At 53.6% G+C, this 19,822-nt stretch overlaps 1 protein-coding gene across 41 annotated transcripts in view; it reads right to left on the reverse strand.

Annotated features, from left to right (window-relative positions):
* Window positions 1–19,822, reverse strand: part of CLASP2 (cytoplasmic linker associated protein 2) — a 175,354-nt gene that overhangs the window by 113,253 nt on the left and 42,279 nt on the right. For 40 of the 41 annotated variants that reach the window (XM_029048859.2, XM_029048857.2, XM_029048858.2 and 37 more), the window contains exon 7: window positions 17,233–17,303. In XM_029048859.2, the coding sequence (XP_028904692.1) occupies window positions 17,233–17,303 (71 nt within the window). Of the gene's footprint in view, window positions 1–7,714; window positions 8,235–17,232; window positions 17,304–19,822 lie in introns of those variants that run through there. The other variant, XM_029048880.2, reaches the window with a different exon arrangement.

A 19,822-nucleotide genomic window follows, 5' to 3' on the forward strand; every position in this document is an offset into this window, starting at 1 on the left:
ACTTGCCCACAGTCACACAGCCGCCAAGTGGCAGAGCTGGGATAGAGGGGGATAATTCAAGTTTCAGCTACTATTAATCAGGGGCTGATAGTGAGGCTTATCTCCCCGAGTTCCCGGAAGGTATGTGAACCTGCCAGTTGATCAACGGTATCTTTTGAGCACTTGCTGGGGGCAGAGCACTGTAGCAGGTGCTCGGAAGAGTACGGTATATCAGAGAAAAGAATGACAACAAGAGTAATGATGAGTGTGATGTGTTAAGTGCTTACTGTGTGCCAGGCACGATACTAAGCACTAGGGGAGATCCAAGATAATCAGGACAGGCATGGGGCTCACAGTCTAAGTAGGACAGAGAACGGGTATCAATAACAGTGTTGGTATTAAGCGCTTACTATGTGCAGAGCACTGTTCTAAGCGCTGGGGTAGGTACAGGGTAATCAGGTCCGTCCCACGGGAGGCTCACGGTCTTCATCCCCATTTTACAGATGAGGGAACCGAGGCACAGAGAAGTAGAAGCGACTCGTCGAGGGCCACACCGTCGACAGGTGGCGGGGCCGGCATTCGAACCCGGGGCCTCCGACTCCCAGGCCTGCGCTCTTCCCGCTAGGCCACGCCGCGTTGGCAGACACATTCCCTGCCCACGAGGAGCCTACGGCCACGTAACTCGTCTGGTATGCCGCTTCCCCAGCCGGCCCCGGCATCCGCACGGGCAGCTCGGGCAGGAGACGGTGAGGAGGAAGAAAAATCGTCATCCGAAGAGAGAGGAAAAAAAAAAAAAAATCTTCCTCCCCGCCGGCCCTCCTTTCTTCTCTAAGACGTGCCCTCCCTCGGCACGTCGGCTAGAGCGCGGTTCCGGAGTTGGGGGGTATTCCTCCGACCGGCGCCTCTAGATGGACCGTGGGGCGACGGCGGAAGGAACGTCCCCGTGCCCTCGTCGAGACGTGGGCCTAGTTTCCGCTGACGGCGCGAACCTACTTCTCCTCCCGCCCCTCCTCCCGCCCCTCCTCGGCTCCGGCCGTCGCCCTCTCGGCCCTCTCCCCCCGAGGGCGTCCCTCCCCGCCCCCCCGCTCTCCGCGCCTTCCGCTCCCTCTCTCGGGGAGCACCGCCGCACCCAGCCGCCTCCTCCGGGGCGGGTGACTCCCAGATCCCATCTCCCCGGCCCTCACCTCTGATTCCTCATCTCCTCTTCCCTCTCCGGCCGGACGGGCCGCCGGTTCCTCAAATTCAGCGCGGCTCCGAGACGACTCCTCCACGTCCCGTCCCCCCCGAACCCACTTCTCCCCCTCAACTTCCCCATCTCGGTCGACAACGCCGTCACCCTCCCCGGAGGCCGAAAACCTCAGGAGCGTCCTCGACATTTTGCTGTCGCCTGACTCTCCCCATCGGGCTCCTGCCACGTGCCGCCGGTTCTTCCGGCACCGGATCTCTCCCCCATCTGCCCCCTTCTTCCCCGCCCGAATTACGACTCCGATACAAGTTACGACTAGAGTGCCGCACTGGCGTCCGGCCTCTCCCCGCTCCAAATCTATACCGAACGCCGCCAGGAGGACCTTCTTCCTGAAGGGCGGCCTAGCGAATTAGCGCGGCCTAGTGAACAGGGCACGGGCTTGGGAGTCGGGAGGACCCGGGTTTTAATCCCGGCCCTGCCGACTGTCTGCCGTGTGACTTTGGGCAAGTCACTTCACTGGGCCTCAGTTACCGCATCTGTAAAATGGGGATTAAGACTGCGAGCCCTACACGGACGGGGACTCTAACCGACCTGACTAGCTCGTATAATAATGTCATAACGTTGGTATCTGTTAAGCGCTTACTAGGTGCCGAGCACCGTTCTAAGCGCTGGGGGAGACACGGGGGAATCGGGTCGTCCCACGTGGGGCTCACGGTCTCAATCCCCATTTTACAGATGAGGTCGCCGAGGCACCGAGAAGTTAAGTGACTCGCCCACAGTCACCCAGCTGACAAGTGGCCGAGCCGGGGTTCGAACCCATGACCTCTGACTCCAAAGCCCGTGCTCTTTCCACTGAGCCACGCTGCTTCTCTACCCCAGCGGCTGGCACATAGTAAGCACTCAACAGAACACCATAGAGGAATGGAAAAACTGTCACTCACCCCACATCTCCTTTCTCCTCACAACCCTCCACTGGTTTTCTGCCTTTTTTTTGGTTCAGTATTCGTAAATGCATTTTTTTTCATGGCATTTAAGCACTCAACGTCAAACACCGTTTTAAGTGCTGGGGTATTTGTTAAGCACCCACCATGCGTCCAACGCTGTTCTAAGTGCTGGGTTTGGTACGAGTTAATTAGGTCAGGCAGTCCCTGTCTCCCGACAGGCTCACGGTCTAAGTAGGAGGGAGAACAAAAGTACTGAGGCACAGAAAAGTGATCTTCCCAAGGCCACAGAGCAAGAGTTGGCAGAGCCGGGATTAGAACCCAGGTCCTCTGACTCCCAGTGCTCTTTCTACTACGCCGTGCTGCTTCTCGATTAATACCTGTAGTAGGTGAGCAATGTCTTCTTCATATGATAACGTCACTTTTGTTGCTCTCTCCAACACGCTGCCTACAAAAGCTGACGTCATTCACACCCTCTCTTTCCCAGCGCTCAGAACAGTGCTGGCTCAGTGGAAAGAGCCCGGGGCTTTGGAGTCAGAGGTCAGGAGTTCGAATCCCAGCTCTGCCACTTGTCGGCTGACTGTGGGCAAGTCACATCACTTCTCTGGGCCTCAGTTACCTCATCTGTAAAAGGGGGATGAAGACCGTGAGCCCCAAGTGGGACGACCTGATTCCTCTGTGTCTACCCCAGCGCTTACAACAGTGCTCGGCACATAGTAAGCGCTTAACAAATACCAACGTTATTATTATTATTATTATTGACACATAGTAAGCGCTTAACGAATACCGTCATCATCATCCCTTCTCCTCCCGCAACCCCCCATTGCCCTCATCGCCTCTAACACCCGCCCCCCCCCCCCCCCCCCCAGGTGTCAGTGAAGAAACCTCCCAGGACAGCTACGTATCTTTGAAGTTTCACCCCCCTCTGAATCTTCCCCTCTGCCTACCCTGGCGGGAGCCTCCATCACTACTTACAGGAACAGTCCTTTACTCCCTCAAAAACCAGGGAGGGTTGGGGAAGCTAATACGCAAGTAAATGCGGCACTTTATTTACACCTCCAACGGTGTGTACGTCTTGAATGGATGATACTGTACCCCGCGCTTTATTTTAGACCCATCTTAAAAGCACTCGTCTGTGTCCACACGGATCAAGGTAAACATATCCTCCTCCTCAAGGAGCAACTAACAATTAGCGGAGCCCAGAAGAGTCCAGACCAGCAGATCGTGCTGAAATTTTTCGCTGTGGTTGCAAATGGGCCTTTAGAAAGAGTTCGGCAAATAGGGAAAACCTCGCAGCAACGTGTGAGGCGTGAATGTTCATTTTTTTTTTCCCAAGCCTCCACTTCTCGCGTATCTCTTTCCCTCTCTCTCGGCTCATCTGCGACCACACAGAAACCCTCTGGGTGACAGAAGCCAGAGGGGCAGAAGCGCTGAGAAGGGCAGGGAAGGACGCAGCGGGAGAGAGGAGCCTTGGGACAGGGCCAGTGCCTTCCCCATCCCCTTGCATTCTCCCTCTCCTCACTCCCCACTCGCTTTTCCCTCCACTGTCCTTTCGACCTGCCCGTATCCCACCCCTTGGGTTCAGGGGCCCCCTTTTGCATCCTGTTCTCTCTCGTTCCCCCAAAACTTCATTCATGCGTATTTACTGAACACTTACTGTGTGCAAAGCACTGAACTGAGTGCTTGGAAGAGAACAGTGTCACGACAGACGGACGCGTTCCTCGCCCACGGCAACCTCTTCGACTCCTGCTTGCGCTTTGGGTCCAGTAACCGGACACCCTTGCAGCCCCCCACCCGCCCCCCGCCCCCACTGGGAAGCTGTCCGCCAAATCAGGGGGAAAAAGTTGGAGCACTGGAAGGGAATACTCCACCTTGGTGCCGGATGCCGGAGGTTGGGCGGAAAGGTGTTACTCCCTGCCTGTTTATAGATTGTGAGCCCCTAGAGAGACAGGGTCAGTGTCTGATTCCGACCTGTGGATGCTCTCCCGGCATTTAGTACAGTGCTCCGGGGACAGGGTCCGGGTCTGATTCCCGGCCGTGAATGCTCTCCCGGAGTTTAGTCCAGCGTTCGGCACACTGCTCATAAACACCGGTACCGCTCCCAAGGTGAACCTGCTCCGGGAGACAGAGATGAGAGGGCAGGGCATTGTGTTGCTTACTCAACCCGAGGGGCCCCTATTTCTATCACTGAAAGCTCCCCAACTTTCCTCCCCTGAGATTCCTCCGAGGAACCCCCGCCTCCTTGTTCCTTCGAGATTCTAGGCAAGGCTTCTCCATCGGCTCCCGCCGGCCCAGTGCTCCGGTGACAGCAGGCGTGGCCACTGACCCCGAGCCCCTCTCCTACCGTCAGATTCAGCTCCATGCCCCGACATCCCTTTCGCCCCCACGTACCAACTGCTTCGAAATGCCAAGCAGCGGCTGCCGTCCCAACCCTACCTTCTCCCCGGTAAAACTCCCGGTCACTGAAGGGAGGCGGCCTCGCCCAGTGGAGAGAGCCCGGACCCGGGAATCCGAGACCTGGGTTCTCATCCCAGCTCTGCCGCTTGCCTGCCGTTTGACCCGGAGCGAGCCGCCTCGTTCCTCGGTGCCTCGGCTTCCCCATCTGTAAAATGGGCGCTCGACACTCGTTCTCCGAACCCTCTTGAGGCCGGAGAGAGGCGGGGACCGTGTCCGACCTGACCATTCCGTATCTCTGCCGGTGCTGACTACGCTGCTTGGCGCACGGTAAGTGTTTAACAAATACCACAAATGCTCGATTCTTATACGCAGACATTAAATTAGGACTCGAACCTTACAACTGGATCTCCTGGGTAAGAAAAGCCACATTGTTCTCCCGTCCCCAAACTTCTAATTGCAAACTGTAGGCATATGACATTCAAAAGGTAAGCGACCTCCAAATGGAAAACGACGACTCCCTAAAGGTATCCTAAAAAACTCCAGCTATGCCCCAAGGCCAATACTCCACCGGCTCCTCGGAAATACTCCCCGGAAGGAACGACCATTCCCGGGGGAGTGAGTTCTGGCCCTTGAAAACATAAAAGCAGCTCACGGCCCATCTTGCCGAGCCCCGACTGGCGTTTATCCAACTTCCAAAGGATTTTCACATAGATGGGAATGGACTGTCTGGACAAAGTTCAAGTTCGATGTTTCCTTCCTTCCTCAGAAGACTGAACTCTAATAAATCTAGGCTTCTTTCAAATGACCAGCCCAGAACTTACCATTCAGTGCTCAGTACAGTGCCTGCCAAAGAGCAAACGCTTAACAAAGACCATTTAAAAAAAGAAAACAAAAAGCTAAATCAGCGAGGTGATGGATTTAGGAATCCCAAAATCCAGGCACCAGTTTGTTTCTGGGAACGTTAACCGTTTCAGAAATACTCGCTTAAGAGACTATAAATACGGGTCTTTAAAGGGTGCTCTTTTGGTAGCAAATATTAAAATTTCCTTCCTGATCAGCTTGTTGGAAATAGCCAAAGGCCGAGTTCCTTCTGTGTGCTCTAAAGGGGGGGAGGGAGGCATTTAAGCAGGGCTCACTGTGCCACATTCTTAATCGTATTACTGCCCAAAGCTCCGACGCTATCATCTCACTGCCTGAATACAATTTTGCCCTTTGGATTTCTGTTGGTGCATTTCTACAGAAATGAACTCTGCAACTACTCCACAATAAGTCTACGGCCACTTTGGTGTTGCTATTGTTCCCAAAAATCTGTTAATGCCATCACCTTGGTGTTTCTGAGTTTAACTCGTGAGGAATACGGCACACAGAACATATATATATGTTCTCGACACTTTGAATACTTTAGGTTAAAACGGGCTTACAGAGTTGGGAGAACAAGGAAAATAATGCCCAATCAAAACTCACTTGTAAAAAAGGTCATTCATTATTCACTTAGAGGTACAGGCTCTCCACTTCTGCTACATCAGCTGTAGCAACTGTTCAGTAGAACAAAACGCTACGCTGAAACTTCTTTGACCATTAAAGTCCACAGAAGAAACCCCAATTAATTGACCTTAAACCCTGTTCTTAAAATCGCCCCTGTGCGGTTAAAAGCGTGCTTGTTTCTGCAAAATCCTGGCATAAACGATGAGGATAAAACTCAAAAAGATCATCGACTGTCATATTTCCTTCCAAACGCAGATTAATGCATTGCTTTACCCCCCGGGTTTGCAGATTCACACTGTCATTTCTGGAAAAAGAACAAATTATAGGGACCCAAAAAGATGATATCACGCAGAAGACCAAAACTACATATCAGCCAAAGGGAAAGAAAAAAACACATCAAAACAGTTTGCTCTTTGATGCTCTGAAACGTTTTTCCAAACCACAGCAAACAAAGCATCCACCAGGAAGGAATATGCGCCTCCCACACACATAAATATGCCTAGGCCTACTTTAAACAACAAAATATTTTGGCCAAGCTATTTAAAATCTAAATTGAGTTCCTAAGGCGAACGACCCTCTAGGTGAAGATGGAAAGGGGATGTTTAAGTTACAGGCCACTTAACCCATCACGGGGAGTTCTGAATCCCTCAAAACGACTCTGGTGTCAAAACTACACAATCAACATACGTCCAATGGGTAATAATAATGATGTTGGTATTTGTTAAGCGCTTACTATGTGCAGAGCACTGTTCTAAGCGCTGGGGGAGATACAGGGTAATAGATCACCCCCCCCCCCCCCCCCCCCCCCCCCGCCACCATATCCGCTCTGAACGTTTGCAAACCCAAGCGGGGGTAATCCTGGAACGATCACAGCATCCTCAATCGAGGCAATTTAGTTTCTGTGAACATCCGCCGGTCAGCACAACTCCGCCCGGTTTGAAACGCGGCACAGTGAGACCTCAAACCTTGCCGACCGAAAATCTGTCGCTCCCCTCAAGCCCGTCTTCTCCCCACAAACCCCTGAGATGCTTCTCCGACGTTCACACAAACGACACGTTTCTCCCACCCCGGACCGGGTTTTCTAGGCCAACAGCCAATCCTCTGGGTTCAGATTAGGCTCCTTCACTCACTCATTCATTCATTCATTCAATCGTATTTATTGAGCGCTGACTGTGTGCAGGGCGCTGAACTAAGCCCTCGGAAAGCACAGTTCGGCAACAGATAGAGACAATCTCTATCCGACAACGGGCTCACGGTCTAGAAGGGGGAGCCAGACAACAGAACAAATAGGTAGGCATCCACAGCTTCAAAATAGGCAGAATTATGGATTTCCATCACGGAAACCCCCTCACCCCCTCCCTTGGAGGCCCGGGCCGGCTTGGAGGGGAGGGAGGCGGCCCCCTGGGTGGCTCCCTTCATTCATCCCCCCTCCCAGCCCCGCAGCACTCAAGTCCCTACCTGTCATTTATTTCTCCACCTTAACGTCCGTCTCCCCCGTCCAGGGCCGTGAGCTCGTCGTGGGCAGGGAACGCGCCTGTTTATCGTTCTGTCGCACTCTCCCAAGCGCTCAGTACAGCGCCCCGCGCGCGGTAAGCGCTCAGTAAACACGACCGACCGACCAGAGAGGTCAAGCGCTCCGCGGGAGGGGGTCCGTCGGGCTCCCTCCGGCCTCGGATCCCCGGTCGGCCCGCGGCGTCCGACGAACCGAGACGAAAGGCTTACTCACCGTCTCCGACGGCCATTGTGGGGGTGCGGGCGCCGCGGGGGAGCGGGGCTTCCCGACCCGGAGGGAGGTCGGCCGGTGCCACGGCAGGCGGGCGCCTCCGGCCGCCTGCGCCACGGCGCGACGACCGGGGCCCTGAACGCGAGGCCGGGCGGCCGCGGCCCGCGGCCGCTCCTCCGCTTCAAAATACGAGTCCCGGGCCCGGCGGAAACCCCTCCTGCCCGCCGGGGACCGGGCCGGGGTGGTTCCTGCTCAGACCGAAACTCCCGGGACCCGGCCGGGGGCCGCCGGCCTCGTCCCTCTCCTCCCCGGCGGCTTCTGGACATGTGACCGGTGGCCCCGGGCTTAACCCCCGGGGCTCCCGGAGGCGACGGAGGACGGAACCCCGCGCGTGCCTTCGGTCATCGCCTCCTGGCTCCTACTCCCCAAAGATACCCGGGCGGCCGGACACGTGATCCGCTGGACGACTTGATTGGCGTGTCTTTCAGGGAGCGAGGCTCGTCCCTCCGCAGTCCGCCTCTTCGTATTTACAGAGGAGAGCCCCGCCACGAGAGGCCGGGCGGACACGTCCGCTCCCCTCCCCCGTCCCCCCGTTCCATCCCGCAGGAAGCGTCTCCGCGGGCCGTAAACAAATGGCGTCAGAGGCCGCCCGGTGCTCGGCGGAGGCCGGCTCCCGCTCAACGGGGACGGCCGCTGGCGGGGACGGCCACGAGCGGGCAGCTGCAGTGGGGCTTTTGTCAGAGGACAAAACAAGGGCCTTGTTTTCCGGCATCGCAAACACGCGGCCGGGGGGGGCGGGGGGCCCTGACCCACACGGATCGGATCAAAATGGATGTTTCCAGGTGGCCCCAAGAACAAAAAAGAGGTTCTTTTTCGTGGGGGGTTTTTTTTTTTTTCTAGTAACCTGGATGTAATCCGTCGCCACTCGGTGACACGACACGCCTCCTAAGTCCAAGCCACCTTTATGAAAGGATATGCGGGCGCTGCCTTTGTCTGAGGCTTAGCGAGCATTCAGAAACTGATTTCCCCAACTACGCCCCGTCCGCGGCCCCGTCTTAAAGGCCCAGTCCCGCCGACTCCGGCCCCTTCTTCAACGTACGGAGGGCCACCGATTCGTTCAGTCGTATTTACCGTGTGCTAAGCGCTTGGAGAGTACAATTCAGCAACAGAGAGAGACGATCCCTGACCAACCACGGGCTCCCAGTCTAGCGCCTAGCACAGTCTAAGTGCTCTACAAAATACTCTACCGTCAACAGTGACGATGACGGTATCTGTTAAGCGCTTCCTATGTATTCATTCCTTCGATAGTATTTATTGAGCGCTTACTACGTGCAGAGCACCGTACTAAGCGCTTGGAATGAACAAGTCGGCAACAGACAGAGACAGTCTGTCAAGACAGAGAGAGAGAGAGAGATGTACCAAGCACCGTTCTAAGCGCTGGGGTAGATACGAGGTAATCAAGTTGGATACAGTCCCTGCCCCACACGGGGCTCACCCGCTTAACCCCCATTTTACAGACGAGGTAAGAGGTCCAGAGAAATGCGGCGGCTTGCCCGGGGTCCATACTGTCTCCCGGGCCCAAGCTCTAGCCTCTAGCACGTGCTGCTTCCTGAGCACTTCCTGTGTGCGGAGCAGCGTGGATCGGTGGAAAGAGCCCGGGCTTTGGAGGCAGGGGTCATGAGTTCGAATCCCAGCTCTGCCACTTGGCAGCTGGGTGACTGCGGGCAAGTCACTTCACTTCTCCGGGCCTCCGTTCCCTCATCTGTGAAATGGGGATTAACTGTGAGCCTCACGTGGGACGGCCTGATTCCCCGGTGTCTACTCCAGCGCTTAGAACAGTGCTCGGCACCTAGTAAGCGCTTAACAGATACCAACGTTACTATTATTATTCACTCTGCGCTGGGGAGACTACCCTCCAGCAGAATGGGCAGGCCCATTCCCTGCCCACCAGGAGATTACGGTCCAGAGGTTCTCGGATACACAATCTACTCCTCCAGCCCACCAGAGGATAAACGACCCCAGCCACAACCAGCCTTCAGATTTACACCATCAGAAGAGGCTACTTAGGTGCCACCCCCAACGACACGCTTCCTTTCTACAGGCAAAGGCAGGGTTGGCACAGGTGGTACGTTAGCATTAACTGAATCCACGCGAGCCCTCTTCGGCCTAATGGAGTGTCTTTCTGTTCGTTTATAAGACCAGACTTCCTTTCTGATGCCGTAGCTCATTCCGGTGCTTCGGCGGCAAGATAAGCCACGAAATTTCCAGTTAAAAAAATCTGATGGCAAAACATCTGTGGGGTTTTTTTTGTTTTTAAAATGGAGAAGCCCAATCGGAGCCGTTCGTAAATGATAATGCTGGTATCTGTTAAGCGCTTACTACGTGCAGAGCACCGTTCTAAGCGCTGAGGTAGATACAGGGTAATCGAGTTGTCCCACGTGAGGCTCACAGTTAATCCCCATTTTACAGATGAGGAAATTTAGGCCCAGAGAAGTGAAGTGACTCGCCCGCAGTCCCACAGCCGACAAGTGGATTCATGTACGAGTTCGAAAACCCGGCGATGTAGTTCATTTAGCCGACTTCACTTTCCAACGTTTTTCTCTTTGTAAGTTCCCGACGGCTGCGGAAGCGATCCGTGGGGTTTATTAAGCGCTGTTGGCAGAAGACTGTGCTAAGCGCTTGGGAAAGTACGAGTTGTAGGCACAAATCCTTGCCCAGAAGGAGTTAACAGTCTAGAGGGGGAGACAGATATGGAAATGAGTGCTGTGGGGATGAGGGCGGGGTGAGGATCCAGCGTTTAAAGGGCACAGTGCAAAAGGGGACGCAGAAGGGACAGGGGAGATACAGAACTGTGTTGCACCGCGTAGGGATCGAAATCCGAGCGGACTCTATCGCACAAACTAGATTAGAAACTCACACAGAAACATGCGATTCCACGATTCGCAGGCAGGAATATGAAGGTTTTCCTCCTCATGTACAAAAGCTCTTACAAATCAAACTGCCCGGCTTTCTAAATCTTCTACTCTCCGGTAACCAAACAAGAAGAAACAAAAAAACCTACGGGAGACTAAACGTCCTGCTTTCTTGTTGCAGGTAATCTACCCTTCTGACTACATCTCAACTTCATTCTATTTTGTCTTCTAGGGTGTGCGGTCTGACCCCAAACTGACCCGCACCTTAGCTATCAGTACCTGGAACCGAACCATTCTGCATTTAGAGCAGAATCAGAATTACTCTTTATTTGATAGTATGAACCTGTCTAAACTGATAGCTTAACCGGTTCATCTGGATGCCAAATCTCATTAGACACCTAGGATAACTCCCATACCTTAAAGGGAGAGACAGGAATAGAGAGAAGCAGCTTGGCTCAGTGGAAAGAGCCCGGGCTGGGAGTCGGAGGTCATGGGTTCGAATCCCAGCTCTGCCACGCTCAGCTGTGTGACTGTGGGCGAGTCACTTCACTTCTCTGTGCCTCGGTTCCCTCATCTGGAAAATGAGGATGAAGACTGTGAGCTTCACGTGGGACCACCTGATGACCCCGTATCTCCCCCGGCGCTCAGAACAGTGCTCTGCACACAGTATGCGCTTAACAAAACCAACATTATTAATATTATTAACAGACCAAAGAACACGGCTTTATAACGAAAAGGGGGTGTAGAAGAGAAGGTACAATCGGGGAAGAGAATCAGGAAAGAGCATCCCCCTACTTGCACTCAAAAATCAAGAGAGCCCACAGCCGGCACCTGGGATGGAAACTGGATGGAAGCTACAGCACCCCGACTTCTCCTACAATGTGGGGCACAGCCCTTAGGAAAGGAAAGCTAGCGCTGTGATACTCGCCGCTTGCAGCCCCACGCTCAATCACAAGAGACGTCTCTTCTCGGGTTTGCACCCTTTCTCCACCCCACCCCAGGGAGAGGGAGGTTTCCACCCTTTCTTCACCCCACCCTCAACCCCTCGGCACTGACGTACCCATCATTTATTTTAATGTCCGTCTCCCACTGTAGACCGTACGCTCCTTCCGGACAGGAGATATTATCTAACATCTCTGTCATAAGATCGGAATAGCTAAGAATAATAACGACGGCATCCGTTAAGCGCTTACTGTGTGCAAGGCACCGTCTGATGCTCCATGTAAGCTCCTTGAGGTCGGGTTTCGTGGGTATCGATTCTACGTAGATTCCCAAGTGCTTATTACAGTGCTCTGCACACAGTGAGCGCTCAGTAAATACAACTGACCGGTCGCTTCCAACACTGCTGCAGCAGGACAGGCGTGTTTCGTGTCAGGAGAGCACTCCCTAGTTTCCTAACAAGGTCTTAGTCCAAACGCCTGAGAAGCAGGGTGACCGAGGGGACGGAGCACAGAGCCGTTGGGCCTCAACGGACCTGGATTCTAATCTCGGCCCCTCCGCTCGACTGCTGTGGAGTCAAGTCATTTCACTTCTCGGTGGCTCGGTTATCTCATCTACAAAATGGGGGCTAAGTCTGCGAACCCCAAGCGGGACACGGACCGCATCGCCTGATGGTTCAGTGCCCGGCACGCGGTGAGCACTTACCAAATACCATTAAAACACAATGCGTGATGAAAACACACACGGCAACGCGACCGGACGTACTCAAATCATCCCGGGGTTAAATGAGAAGCCGGAAGAAGACGTCTTATAGGTTCGGTCACGGAAATGTTCGCAGATATCAGCTGGCAGAAAGGGTTTCTGCCTCTTCGCTGTTGGCTGCGGCCTCGGTTTCTATGGAGATGGGCGACTGTTTGCTAAAAAGTGAGGTTTCTCCCTCCCCCGGACCCCGAGAGAGCCTGCCATTGCCTGGGATCTGACATGAGCCTTCAAGTGCAAAACAGCTGGTGGTTAAAACGGGAGATGGCCGAACGGGTATGAGTTTATGGCTGAGTTTGAAATACCGCATTGGCTATCGGGAAAAAACAACGCACTCGGATCCCGCCCGCCGTTTTGCGTAAAAGAAGCGACCCCAACAAAGAGACGGTAAGCACTGGGTGAGTAGAGAGGTCTTTGCATAAAACTGTGGCGCTAGAATTCTGATGCTCCAAAGCTGATCTTAGAGGTCATTATTTTACAGATTATCTATCACCACCATTACGCCAGGGGGGCATTTTTGCCACTTGCAAATCTCATCCACAGAAGACTTTCACCTACCAGAGATATCGCTGGCAGGAGAAGCAGTGTAGCTCAGTGGACGGAGCACGGGCCTGGGAATCAAAAGGACCTGGGTTCTAATCCCTGCTCCGCCACTTGTCTGCTGTGTGACCTTGGGGAAGTCACTTCTCTTCTCTGTGCTTCAGTTCCCTCATCTGTAAAATGGGGATTAAGACTGTGAGCCCCGTGTGGGCTGTGGACTGTGTCCAACCTGTATCTATCTACCTCAGCACTTAGAGCAGAGCCTGCGCATAGTAAGCATTGAAATAACAGCATTTAAAAAGAGAGAGAGAGAACTGATCGACACCTGACCCGTTACCATCATCTCGGGCTGGCTATTTATTGAGTTTCACCACCGGGTAGACTTCTGCCGGGCCGGATTCTCAAGACCCGACCTGACCGCTTCCACTCCCTCTCTGGCCCGGCCCTGAATCCAACCGGCATCGAAAAACCTCGAGGAATTCTGAGTGCTTCCGAAGTCTCTACGGCAGGGTCGAACGAAACCGACAGGGTCCCTTCCCTATCCGCCTCGTGCGCACCAAGTGTCGGACCCGGCCGGCTCAAGCCAGGCCGGACCCCTTGGCCAAAAAGCCAGTCGTAGATAGCGATGCTCTTGGTCTGATTTCCCCCGCTTTCCATCTGTACTTGGCCCCCTTCCTTCCTCTCCCCCTTGGGTGGGTCTCCGGCAGCCGAGTCCACCCCAAAGCCCACCCCAGAGCCCCGGCGTTCGGCTCGGCGACGGCAGAGGCGCAGGTGCCAGGAGCCCGCTGGGGCCGGGATCCGGCTCTCGCTCCCGGCGGGAGGCTCGGAAGCAAGACGGAGCCATCTCAATCCGGTTTTCAAGGAGCCGGCCCGGCAGTGACGAGGGAAAAATACGATCATGTGAGGAAGCGGCGAGCTTCTCTCTAAGATGGTGTATTTCAGCTGAACTTCACGAGAAAAAAACCCCCACAGACCTCACTAGAGGTAATAAAGGGGGGGAGGAGGGGAAAGGAGGGGAGGGAGGAGGGGGAAGGGCGGAGGGAGGAGGGGGAGAGGGAAGACGGGAGGAGGGAATGGGGAGGGATGAGGGAGAGGGAGGAGGGGAAATGAAGAGGGCGGAGGGGGAGGGAGAAGGGAGGAGGAGAGACAGCATGGCCTAGTAGAAAGAGAAGCAGCGTGGCTCAGTGGAAAGAGCAGGGGCTTTGGAGTCAGGGCTCATGAGTTCGAATCCCAGCTCTGCCACTTGTCAGCTGTGTGACTGTGGGCAAGTCACTTAACTTCTCTGTGCCTCAGTTCCCTCATCTGTAAAATGGGAATTAAGACTGTGAGCCCCACGTGGGACAAACTGATTCCCCTGTGTCTACCCCAGCGCTTAGAACAGTGCTCGGCACATAGTAAGCGCTTAACAAATACCAACATTATTATTATTATTATTATTAGAAAGAGCACAGGCCATAGAATCAGGGGACTTGGATTCTAATGCCAGCTCTGCCACTGGCTGTTGTGAGACCCCGGGCAAGTCACTTACTTTGTCTGTGCCTCAGTTACTTCATCTATAAAGTGGGGATAAAATAACTATTCTTTTCGGATGGTGAACCCCAAGTGGGACATTACTACATGGCTAGGTGTATATGTTGTGTATATATCTATTCATACGTATACACAGACGTATTTATCGCCATTAAGTTGTCTTGTTTTTGTCCGCCTGTCTCCCCCGATTAGACCGTAAGCCCGTCGATGGGCAGGGATTGTCTCTACCTGTTGCCGAACTGTCCATTCCAAGCGCTTAGTCCAGTGCTCTGCACATAGTAAGCGCTCAGTAAATACTAATGAATGAATGAATGAGTATAGAAATAGATACAAATGAAGGATTTTGACAGTGTATCAGGGTGTAAGTACAAATCGCTATTGCTAGTAACAAAGGAGTGTTTCAAAGAAAAGAGGGGACGGGCCCATTGCCGGAAACGTTGATTCAAAGCGCGGATTCTCCTAGAACGAATAGGTCTGCTCACATCTACTACATACAGTTATTTAGAAGAGTACAATATAACCAGGTGGGTAGACATGTTCCCTGCCCACAGTGAGCTTAGAGTCTAGAGTTTGGGGCTTTTTTTAAAGATGTGTGTTAAGCGCTTACTCCGTGCTGGCCACAGTACTGAGCGCTGGGGTAGATACAAGTTAATCAGTCTCTGGTCACAGCCTTAATCCCCAGTTTGCAGATGAGGGAACTGAGGGCCAGAGAAGTGAAGTGACTTGCCCAAGGTCACCTGGCAGACTCGTGGCGGAGCTGGGACTGGAACCGAGGCTTTCCTGAGTCACAGGCCCGGGCCCTACCCGCTAGGCCACATTGCTCCTCAGAGCCATCTTTCAAGTGGGCCAAGGCGAAGATTCGCACTCTTCCCACGATGGGGGTAGGAGGGCCTGCGTGGGCGGCTTGGGGAACCAGGCACCTGAACACAGGACTGGAACCGGGTTCGTATCTCTGCCGGGACAAGTTGCTGTTTAAGGCTGAGATGTTTCAATCTCGTCGGTCCATCAGCGGTATTTTTTGAACGCTTACTGCGTACCGAGCGCCGGACTGAGCGCTTGGGGAGATGAAACAGAGTTGGTAGACGTAATCCCTTCGAACCGTACGCTCGCTGTGGGCAGGGAACTCGTCTACCAACTCTGCTAGATTACACGCCCCCTCGTCCTTACTCCGGTGCTCTGCACACAGTGAGCACTCAATGTATACGGCTTACAGGAGGAACCTAGCATCTAAAGAGGGAGAGAAATGATAGATAAATAGACTGTCGATAGGGCAAACAGGTACCGAGAAGCGGCGGCTCTGCCGCTTGCCTGTTGTGTGACTCTGGGCAAGTCACTTTACTTCTCTGGGCCTCAGTCTTCTCATCAATCCTACGTGCTCTCACGACATCCAACTCGATCATCTTATATCCATCCCTGCCGTCAGCAGAGTGCTCGGCGCGCAATAAGCGCTTAACCAATACCGTATTTATTATCATTACAGTGCGGCTGTGGTGAGAATCAGAGTGCTTAAGGGGTGCAGAGTCAAGTGCCAACCTGACGCAGGGGGGAGGAAGGAGAGGGGAAAATAAATGGCTTCCACTGGGAAGGTCTCTTAGAGGAGATGCGATCGTGGGAGGGTTCCGAAGGTGGGGAGAGCGGTAGACTGTCGGCCACGGAGGAGGAGGGAGATCCAGGCCCGCGGGAGAACGAGATCAAGGTACCGACAGTACCCTGGTGTCAGAGGCGCAGAGTTTAGCAGTTGAAGTCAAAATCAGCAAGGTTACGTAGGAAGGAGAAGAGCCGTCTGTAGGTCTTAAAGCCTCCGGTAAGGACGCGGAGGGGGATGAGCAACCACCGAAGGTGTCTGAGGAGTGGGGAGGACGGGGACGATCCGGAGCGAAGCGTGGAGCGGAGAGGGTAGAGACGGGAGGCGGGCAGGTCGGCGAGAACGCGGGTGCGGGAGTCAAGGCGGGGAAACGATGAGGGCTTCGACCGGCGGGGTAGCGGTTAGGACGGAGAGGAAAGGGTGGATTCCAGATGTCGGGAAGGTAGACCCGAAGAGACGTCACGACAGACTGAATGTGGGGGCCGAATGGGAGGGACGAGTCGGGGACGGTGACGGGGAAACGCCGTCGTACTGTACGATCCCAAGCGCCCAGTACGGTGTTCCGCACAGAGAAAGCGCTCAACAGATACCACTGATTGGTAGGGACCGTGTCCGATTTGCGTACCATCTCCCCCTCTAGATTCTAAGCTCTTTGCGGGCAGGGAACGTGTCTACCGACTCGGTTGTACTGGACTCTCTCAAGTGTCGTGCAGCCAGCAATCGCTCAATAAATACCATCGACTGATCCATCTCGTACCTTCCCCCGACTCTCGGTGCGGTATCTCATGCATCGAAAGCACCACCGCAGCCGACCGGCTCGTGTAAAGTTGGGATTGTCAGCGTGAGCTGTAAGTGGCACTTCACGCTGCCCCTCGTATAAAAAGTATTCTTTACTTCCCACCTTGAATACACAATTATTCCATACGATAGAATTTATTTTGGTATGGGATTACACTCTTTTGACTAAACCTTTCAAATAATCATCCACTTGCTCAAGACAAGGTTTTGGATTTTAATGGGGTCATAAGGCAACATCCAGGTCTACATGGCACAGCGCTCAGCGGTTTCTAAAATAAAGCATCAGAGTAGGCTGGTAATACGCCACAGGTCATCCTTCAGAATCCCAGCGCCTGGCACACAGTAAGAGCTTAACGAGTACCATTTAAAGCACACCAAACCCGTATTTTAAAAGAGAAGATTTCGTTAACGTCAAAGACGCTGGGGGTCTAAGAGTACAGACATAGATTTTATCTTACCGTTACTGAAGCTTAAAATCATACTGCCTGAGTTTCTGACTTCATCAAATTTGCCAAATATGGTCTGCAGCCTAGAAAAGAACAACAGTTTCTCTTTAAAAGGACAGTCCTCCTTCCACTTTTACACAGCAATCCCCCGGGTGTGAATCTACAGCTTACCTGACAGCCTCGATACAAACTCTTGGATTTGGGGATTGTGAGGTTTACCTTGGCCGAAATGTAAGGAGAGGAGAGGCAGGAGAAGAAGTACAGGGAGAACGCGAAGGAGACAAGTGGTGAAGTACGGTGAAAAACCTACAGGGTAAAGGTTAGGAGAGAGACCGTAGATTTGCTCACCGTGGCTGAAAGAGTGAGGAGTTGAGGTACGGAGATCCTGGAGTACGGTTCTACTTGGACTGAAAGGTGCGGGGGGGGGCACGGGAGGCGGAGGGCCCTGGGTTCTAATCCCGGATCCACCACTCATCTGCTGTGTGACCTCGGGCAGGTCCCTACTCCTCTCTGTGCCTCAGGTCCCTCATCTGTAATATGGGGATCAAGACAGCGAACCCCACGGGGGACACGGACTGTGCGTCCAACCTGATTTGCTCGTATCTTCCCTATAGCGCTCTGTACCGTGCCGAGCACCACGTAAGCGCTTAACCGCTACCGTTAGAATAATCTTTAAAGAATCGTCTCGATCGTTCAGTCGTTTTTATTGAGCGTTTTCTGTGGGCGGAGCACTGTACTAAGCGCTTGGGAAAGTGCCACGCAACAATAAACAGTGACATTCCCTGCCCACCACCAGTTCACAGGGAAGGTGGACTCAAATCTTATTTTTCGGGAAGAAGGGAATAGGTTGCAACCTATTCAGCTGGCCTTCTGAATAACTGAGACGGGCTAGATCCAGCGCCCCCCACCCCCAAAGCCTCTCTGCCTTACGGGGGAGCGGCCGCACACGCCCGGCTCACATCGGCCCAAAACAAGGTAGAGGGTGGGAGCTCGGGCCCCCTCCACCCAAGCCCACTTGCTCACGCGAGGGACAGACCGACGATCGCTCGGCGATGGGCAGCGGGACCAGAGGTCACTTCACTGCCCGCTCCCGCTCAGCCGTCACTGGGCCCTGCTGGGTCATACCTAACTTGAACCAAAACTGCTCTGCTCTTAGTGCTTAACAGAGGAAACGCCTCTGAGCTATTATTTCAAAAGGGGAACTTTTTAAACGCTCTCTGTGCAGTTTTCCACTTGTCAGAGCTTTCCATTCGGCGGAGGGGTCCGTCACATTTCACCCGGCATTTCCGGAGGCCAGGTTCAACAAAGAGCAAACTGTAACCGACAGTATGGGGTTTATTAAACGTTTTCTACATACAGGCATGTATAGAAAGACATTGACAATCTGCATTGTAAAAATAAGGCTAATAATAATAATAATGACGGTATTTGTTACAAATGCTTACTATGTGCCAGGCACTGTACTGAGCTCAGGGGTAGATACGAGCTAATCAGGTTGGACGCAGTCCCTGCTCCACGTGCGGCTCACAGTCTCACACCCCATTTTACAGATAAGGTACCTGGGGCACAGAGAAGTGAAGTGACTTGCCCAAGATCCCACAGCAAACGAGTGGCGGAGCCGGGATCAGAACCCAGGACAGAAGGACTCCCAGACCCGTGTTCTATCCCTCGGCCAGACGGCTTCTCACAGTTGGTATAGTGCATAGAGTACGGATCTGAGTCGGAAGGTCATGGGTTCTAATCCCGGTTCTGCCACTTATCTTCTGGGTGACCTTGGGCAAGTCACTTCTCTGTGCCTCAGTTCTTTCATCTGTAAAATGGCGATTTGAGAATGTGAGCCCCAAGTGGGACAGGGACTGTGTCCAACCCCTTCTGCTTATATCCACCCCAGCGCTTAGAACAGTGCCTGGCACTCAGTGACCACTCAACAAATCATCATCTTCGATTCAAGCGTGGAAATTCTTGCTGCGGTCTGGCATGCTTGGACCGGGGTCTGTCACTCGCAAGGATCTAAAAATCCATAAAATCCCCCGAGCGGTACACCGTGGGGTTTCAGGGCCTGGTCATTTACTGCGTCTAAAACGGTACAAAGGTTCATACGCGAGTCGGTTCTGTTGTTTCCACTTATCACTTTGCCTGAGACAATACAGTCCCTCTGGCGAGAAGACTCCGAAGACCCCGTGGAAGGAAGGGCAAGGAGAGCAGGAGGAAGGCGGAGACGCGGAAGCTGCGGCTGCGATGGCGGGATGGGCTGGCTGAGCTGGGAGAGGAAGCAGCGCGGTCTGGGGGACAGAGCACGGGCCTGGGAGTCGGAAGGATCCGGGTTCTCTGTCACTTGGACGGGTCACTTCCCTTACTCTGGCCTCGGTTACCTCATCTGTAAAGTGGGGGGTTAGGACCGTGAGCCCCATGTGAGTCGTGGACTTCTGTTCGAACTGATTAGCCTCCGGCTACACCAGTGCTTAGAACAGTGCCTGGCACATAGTAAGCATTAAAAAAAAAAATAAGAGGGCAGAGAGAGAGAGAAGGCAATTTAGAGACCCACCCTAATGATGACGAAATAATGATGATGATGATAATAATGATTAAGCTCTTACCATGT

The sequence above is a fragment of the Ornithorhynchus anatinus genome, chromosome 21, assembly GCF_004115215.2.
Source record: "Ornithorhynchus anatinus isolate Pmale09 chromosome 21, mOrnAna1.pri.v4, whole genome shotgun sequence".
Lineage (NCBI taxonomy): Eukaryota > Metazoa > Chordata > Mammalia > Monotremata > Ornithorhynchidae > Ornithorhynchus > Ornithorhynchus anatinus.